The 8,170-nt window shown below is 38.1% G+C and overlaps 1 protein-coding gene across 1 annotated transcript; it reads left to right on the top strand.

Moving 5' to 3' along the window:
- The first annotated feature begins 6,675 nt into the window (after positions 1–6,675).
- On the top strand, positions 6,676–7,221 carry LOC118187455 (uncharacterized). Its single transcript, XM_035357690.1, has one exon. The coding sequence runs from the start codon at positions 6,676–6,678 to the stop codon at positions 7,219–7,221; it is 546 nt and encodes a 181-aa protein (XP_035213581.1).
- The last annotated feature ends 949 nt before the right edge of the window (positions 7,222–8,170 follow it).

Here is an 8,170-nt window from a genome sequence, read left to right as displayed (position 1 = left end):
CAGCTGCGAGCATTAGAGACTTTAGGGGTAACGTCTGAAAAATATGAAGCAATGTTATATCTTTAGTAGAATCAGCTCTGCCAGAAGTTCTTATCAAGGAGTGGGAACGCACATATAACCGTGTAGAAAATAAAGACAAGATGAACATGTTAGGAAATTTATTAGAATTTCTTCGTTTGGAAGTCGAAAGTGAAGAGCAGCTTGCTCGATCAGGGTTTGCGAATGATCAATTTGAAAAATTGAAAACGAAAGAAAAAATTCCTACTGCAGCTTGTATTGTATCTAATGAAAAGCAAAGAGCTGAGAAAAATGACAAACATTGTTTATTTTGTAATAAGTCGTTTCATAATACCTCAGAATGTTTTAAGGCTGCCTAGATGTCATTGGAGGCGAAAAGGGAAACATTGAAGAAAAGGAGAGCTTGTTTCGTCTGTTTGAAACCAGGACACAATTCTAAGATCTGCAAAGCTTATAAGTGTATTATATGCAAGAAAAATCACCATAGCATTATGTGTCCAAATATAAATCAATCAAAACAAGACAAACAATCTGAATCGGATGCACAGGTTCTTTTGTCACCAGAAAAATCTCCAACGTTATTGTTAACTGTATAGGTGAAAATCATCAATGGTGACAAGTCCGGAATCGTTCGTGGATTATTTGATACTGGTGCTTAGAGATTTTTCATACGGAAAGATATTGCGGAGAAATTAGGATTGAAGCCTGTAGATCAAGAAATGATGAGTCATGGACATTTTGGGGGCAGTGAAACTAAACAAGAGTCACATAATGTCTACAATATTACATTACAAAGCTTGTGTTCAAATTTCAAGTACACTATTTCAGTTTTGGACGAAAAGAAGATACACGTGGTGCGATTCCACGTGTAGAGGATCCTGATATTTATCCAATTTTGAAAAGGAAAAATATACGCTTAAGTGATACAGGAGAATATGTGCCTGAAATAGATTTATTAATAGGAGCTGATTATCTTGGCGCATTATTGACTGGGAGAATTGAGCCCATTGATAATAATTTGGTAGCTATTGAAACAAAACTTGGATGGACGCTTCAAGGTAAAGAAAGAAACTACTCAAAATCTTTGGAGGGTATTGTATATGCTAATAATTTAGATTTGACGGAATTATGGAGCCTAGATGTCATCGGTATAAGATGCCCTGCAGAAGTAAAGTCAAGGCAGGTAACCGATGAAGAAACGGTAGATTTTTTCCGTAAAACTATTAAAAGAAACGAAGACAAAAGATATGAAGTATGTTTGCCATGTAAAATCCAGAATTAGAAACAAATAAGGAATTAGCCACTAAACGGCTAATGTCAACTACCAAAAATCTCATACGATCTGGACATTTAAAGATAATACAATGATATGTTTAATGAATGGGTTCGGGATAGAATTATTGAAATTGTAGATAAAGACGAGAAAAAGGGACTTTATTTACCACACCATCCTGTGATAAAAACAGGTGTAACAACAACAAAAATTCGTCCGGTTTTTGATGCCTCGACGAAAGATTCCGAAGGAAATTACTTGAATAATTGTTTAGAAAAAAGGAGTCGAATTTATTAGAATTAGTACCCAAATTGATAATGCAGTTTCGGAAAAACGCAATTGGCGTAACGTTAGACATCAAAAAAGCATTTTTACAAATCAGTTTGAATCGAAGGGATGAAAGTGCCTCTACGAATATGCCTCTACGCCCTGCAGCTAATGCTTCAGATTTCAGTGAAGATGATAATTCATCACCCAAAATCCCAGATTTTGTTACTAGAGCTGGTCGATGTGTTAAAATTCTCAATAGACTTGATTTATAACTTTTGTTGCAATTTATAGGTATCCTACAAATTGCAAGATGGGAGGTTGTTTGAGTAATACCAGCTACAACACAACTCTGTTTAAGTTTTATGTTTTGAAAATAAGTTCTGTCGTTTCTGTAAGAATAACTGCTTCTAAATTTTTTGGAAATAACTGCAATTAAAGTGTTTTTTCATATTAAATCCATAGTTATTTTCGAATCCTTTAAAACTATTCGTTATTTTACATATTTTATCTCGCCGTAAGTGTCGGCTGAGTATGTGAGCATTAGGTGTGTATTCTCTTCTATTTTAATTATAATAACGGGTTTTTTACGACCTTCGCAAGTCTTAGCGACAAGTGGCTAAGTAAAAACTGAGAATATGTATTTAATATTTTATCAGTATTGTTGAGAATCAAGCATTTAATTGATGTTATGTGCAGTTTTAGTGCTATCACTTTTTTGTTGTTTTATTATGTTTTATGCATCTAGCATCACTGTTATTTCTGTCATTCTAAAGTTTTTACGTAAACAATAAGACGTATGTATTCTTTACCTTTTTGCTTATTAAAGTCCGAAATTCATTTAGCCATCCCTCTGTTTCGTTAATTTTATAACAGGTTATGAGTTTTAGCGACGTTTAACTGCGTAAATAAAGTAACGATGGCTATGTTGACGTATTTGAATAAGGATTTTTGACTTTTGGTTTTGATTTCAACACTTCCACCTGAACCATGTGTAGGTAGACACTACAATGTACCGATAGCCTTTTATTATTTATTTATTTATTTATTTATTTGCTGCATATTTCCTAGTTAATGACGACGTAATATGGAAGCTAAAAATTTTGTTCAGGGCACCAAATTGGAAGGTTTATCCCACTGGACTGATTGGAAACTTGAAAAAAACTCTATGTTTGTGCTTAACCCGATTGTGCGGGCATCTTAGATAATTCCCTTGTAGCCAGCCAAAGCCAAATGCACCGACAGAAGGCGCCAATCAAATGACGATACGCGAGCACAACGAAGCCGCAAATGCGAATGAGAAAGCTGATGTGATCATTCTCACAAATGTATCACCGAATGTGTTAAATTTAATCCGTATGTATGGCAATTCTGCACTAGCGATATGGAATGAGTTGTTAAGTAATTTTGAGAAGGTGCCCAAGCCTGAAATTACACACTCTTCTGCAACAGTTTTTCACCTTTCGGATCGAGAAAGACGAAAGTGTAATGCAATCACTTTCACGTTTATGTACACTGTGGGTGGATCTTCAACATGAGCAAGAGCGGCGAAGAAAAGTTGCCGCAGAACTTGTAGCACCACGAATCTTATATATTCTTCCTTATGACGAATATCTCGAGTTCAAATCACAGTGGGGCTCAATGACAAAGACGGAAAAGTCACCTGAAAAACTGATCGAACAGATCAACATGCGGCTGCAAAGAAGAAGTAAACAGCTTAGATACAGAAGTGATAACATTCGTGGCAAATGCTAATTATGGCGCAAAACATAGTGGAAGACGTAAAAGTTTACAATTGGGTGCCTCTTCTTTTTTGGAGATTCTTTTTTGATGTCAAGATCGGCGCCAGGAAGGCACAATTTCAAGACGGCCGCTATACAAAACCAAAACAAGAAGTCAAAGAATTGCACAAATTCTGTGTCCATGTACACATCGATCTGTTTTCACTTAAGAAAAATCCCAGAATTGCAAAAACTAGGCGTTGTGCACTGCCTTAAATTTGTCCATGTATATATCAATCTATTTTCATTAAAAAAATCAGGAAGCTAAAACAAAGTTAAAACTATCATGGTAACCAGAAATGAGGTTTCATCGCCAAAATTTAAAAAAAAAATTGTCGCTAATCGTAGGAGCACCCAATTCTACACTAGAGTCGTGGAAAGAAATGGAAGAAGGGTGGTAAAAGAACCTCAGATAGTCAGCCAACCCCAAATCTTGACAACAAATGATGCCAAAACGATGAACAGACTTAGTAAGACCGCTGATGAAGTGAAACGTTTCAATAGCATCTGTTTTCGTTGTAATAAACACATTGGTAGTTTTTGCCCAGTTTCCCTGACATGCCAGCCATGACGAATGGCAAAACAGAAACCTTCTTTGCGAATACTCAGTGCAGTGCTTGTCAAAAATATGATTGTGGCCGAAATGTGCGGCTTAAAGACGATGGAGCTACAGCACACATTACAGATTCAGCCGAGTATTTGAAGACGTACCGTCACTTTAACAAACAAGCGGAAATCACAGTCAGTAACAAACAGACAATATCAGCATATGGCTGTGGAGACATTGACATGTGGGCGACGGTTGAAAACGTACAAAAATCTATTGAGCTCACTCATGTACTGTACACACCAAAAAATTGGCAAAAATTTGTTATCAGCTTCAAAGGCAATGAAGCGAGGAATTTCGGACTTTGGCGATTCAGACGAAACGATTTGCCGTTTCTTCCGCAAGGAGACCCCAGATAATATACTTTTAGAGGCCCCATGTTCATCAAATCGATTCTTTGAACTACGTGCAAAAGCAGTCAAGCCACAAGGGGGTTCTGCAACTGCAGCGTACTTGGTTGACAGCGAAATAACAACTCTTTTTCCTGAAACGGCAATAAAGATGACGACAAAATTGCCATTATCACTTTGGCATCGACGACTTGGGCAACAAGGAATACAGTACATGAAACAGTACCTGCGCCAAAATGGTATAGATTTCACCGACAATGGACTATTTTGTGAGCAATATACGTATGGTAAACAAAGTCAACGAACATTTAAACCAAAACGATTCAAAACGAAAACGTCTGCTGAAATAATACATGCAGACTTACTCGAATCGCCAGCCTTATCAAAAGGTGGAAAGAAGTATATTTTAGTGATTAAGGACGACTATTCTAAGTTTCGATATGTAGAATTTTTGAGACATAAAGACGAGGTCGTGGATAAAATCAAGCAGTTTTTTTTCGGACCAACGAAGATGGTATAAATGTTGTTAGCATAAATTTAGGTATTTTGCATAATGAAACTCGAAAGGCATACGAAACGAACGTGCGCCAAGGTATATATTGGCGAGAGAAAGTAAAGCTCGTGTGCAATGCAGTATATTTGATTTTCACCCTAGCTACTTGTACCTGGCCAAAGGTCTAATCCAGTAGTATTTTCTTCTCTTTCAGGTACGATGGCAAAGTATATTCCTGTTTATTTTCTTATTGCATAATATAGGTAAGCCTGATGATATTTAGTACTGATGATGATTCTCTGTAAGTTATTCTTTTGAATACTTCAATTTTAATGTCTTTGAAGATTATTACTTTATTGTTATGCTTAAGTTAAGCAGAATTATCCTATTTTATTAAAATAAAGATTTCGTAGTTAATCTTTTGACTTATGATTCTTTAATTCTGTGCTTGAGGTGCTGCTTGTGTGAATGATACTCATTACGCCTTCAGTGCTAATGCACAACTAACAAGTGTAAGAGAACTGGTCACAGACGGTGGTCATGAGTTTGACAATGATAAATTGGTGAAACTGACTGATGATGCAGGCATTAAGCTGCGAATCGCTTTGCCTTATATACCAGAACAAAACAGACAGATTGAAAGAGAGAATCGTATAATAATACATGCAGTTCGCACTATGATCAAGGATTCAGGCCTACCAAAGTTCCTATGCGCAGTAGCAGCATCTACAGCTGTCTACGTTCTCAATTGAACCAGATCAAGTAAGACCACGGAAAAATCTCCGTTTGAGGAATGGTTTGGACGCAAGCCGGCAATCAACATAATTCGAGTTTTTGGATCAGCTGCATTTGTACATGTACCAAATGTCAACAGAGGTAAATTAGATGACTAGGCTATAAATGGCTATTTGTTTGGTTATTGTGATGACGATGGGTATCGCATTTTCATACCATTAAGGAATGATACAATAAAAAGGGGCAATGTAGTGTTCAATGAACAGCAAATCGGCCCTACTTCCCAACATTCAGAAATAGAATCTAATACCGGTCTAATCAAGCGTTATGAAGTTTATTTTGGAGGATACACACGATGATGCAGACACATAGGAGGCTGGCGATATGTGCACTGATGAAGACGAACCAACACAGATGACCGCGCGTACATTGCGAGACCGTTCAACTATTGAACGGCCTATCAGATTTAACGACTACGACATTCAACAGCATTCTGAAGTTTGAAGAGCCTAAAACATATGACGAAGCAACGAAGTCTTCTGAATACGCCGACTGGAAACAAACCAAGGACGAAGAAAAGGCTTCGAAACATGGAACGTGGCAACTTGTTGAGCCACGTAACGGACGTAAAATCCTCAACAATCGCTGGGTTTGCAGAGTGAAGACAAATCCCGATGGCTCCATCGAGAGTTTCAAGGCCCGTTTAGTAGCAAAAGGGTACACACAGACGGTGAATCGACTACGAAGACATATTTAGCCCGGTGTGTAGCTATGACACTATTCGAGCTCTAATTGCAACGGCATCCAAGGAGAATCTCAAATTATATCAAATTGACGTAAAGACGGCATTCCTTTAGCGTGATCTAACGGAGGAGAGCTACATACATCAACCCGAAGGCTATGATGACGGAAGCGTGTATGCAAGATGCTCTGACCTTTATACGACTTGAAACAAGCTGGACGAAGTTGGAATGCCAAGTTTACTGACGTGCTAAAGAAACATGCCATGATCCAAAGTAAATCCGACAACTGCCTGTTTATACGAAATGATTATGAACATAAGATGCTGATGGCGATTTACGTTGATGATGGCATTGTCGCTGTTCAGGACAAAATAGCATTCTTCACATTAATGGATGAGCTCAAGCAACATGTTTAACATTCGCGTAACGGCGTTCAATTGTTTCCTTGGTCTACAAGTTGAACGCTTGAAACACGGCTCACTTTTCCTGCACCAAGAAGCATTTACAAGAAAGCTATTGGAGCAATCTGGAGATTCTAAGACATCACACATCCCAGTAAAGAAGTCGAGTATCAAGGTCGACTATGGTCAACCAAATGACGACGGCATGATCAAGATCAAGGAGGCGAAGCCTCTTAGCAGTGAAATTCCATACCGATCAGTACTTGGCAGTTTGCTGTACTTGGCGATGGGGACTGATATTGCTTACGCAGTGAGTTTGATGTCTCGAACGCTGAACAATCCTACAGAGATTGATTGGGAAATCGTACAGACAACATTAAGATATCTTCGCAATACCACTGGACACGGCATTATGTACAATAATGAAGATGATAGAAGTTTAATGTTGTTTAGTGACGCAAATAACAACAGCTGTGCAGAAACACGCAGGTCTCGAACAGCTGTTATGTCTTTCTATGGTGGAGGTGCAATTATGGGGCGAAGCAAGCTATAGGAGGCCATATCCAATTCGACGACAGAGGCAGAATTCATGGCAGCACCTGATGCCACGAAAGACCTGATATGGTTGAAGGGCTTGTTCCAATGAGATAGCTAATAATGTCTCATTGCCTATCCTACAAATTGATAATCAAAGTACTATCAAGTACATAAAAAAACCAATGTTCCACGCACGCACAAAGTACATTGACCAAAGATACAAGTTTGTGCAAGATGAGTTCTCGAAGAGACATTTTCAATTAGGTGTGTATGGTGTGTATGGTGTATTTAATTATGGCAAAGCACACGAGGGCTATCTGCCTAAAGGGAGGGATGCCTTTCGTGGAGGACTTTCTAAGGGAAACTGGCTCGTATACACGTTACACATGGGGAAAACCACGAAAACGCCCATGCAGCCAGCCCGTTCGCGGGATTCGAACCTCAGACCGAACTACCAGTGTTCAGCGTCTTTACCGCTCGGCCACTGGTGGGCCGCATTTTCAATTAGGCTATGCCAGAAGTGATGAACAACGAGCAGACATTCTGACGAAGGCGCTTCCAGCACCTCAGTTTCATTTTCAGAAGAAGTTGATTGGTGTAAAAGCAGTCAATAAGTAAAGGATATGAACAATGACTATTTTCATGCTCGAAGGAGGCTGTTAAGAATCGAGCATTTAATTGATGTTATATGCAGTTTTAGTGGAATCATTGTTTTGTTGTATTATTATGTTTTATGCGTTTTGCATCAATGTTATTTCTGTCATTCTAAAGTTTTTATGTAAACAATAAGACGTATGTAAAATTTCTTTACTTTTTGCTTATTGAAGTCCGAAATTCATTTAGCCATCGTTCTGTTTCGTTAATTTTATAACACGCATATCTGAGGGGAGAAAAAGAAAAAAAAAATAAAAGATATTTCTTGGAAAAATTGTATTGGCACTTGTACGAATGGTGTGCTTCCACGG

This window comes from Stegodyphus dumicola, chromosome 9 (assembly GCF_044657685.1).
Source record: "Stegodyphus dumicola isolate Sdum_Otavi_A_Nest chromosome 9, ASM4465768v1".
NCBI classification, from domain to species: domain Eukaryota; kingdom Metazoa; phylum Arthropoda; class Arachnida; order Araneae; family Eresidae; genus Stegodyphus; species Stegodyphus dumicola.
The sequence above is the reverse complement of the archived record's forward strand: the minus strand, read 5'-3'. Positions and strand labels throughout refer to the sequence as shown.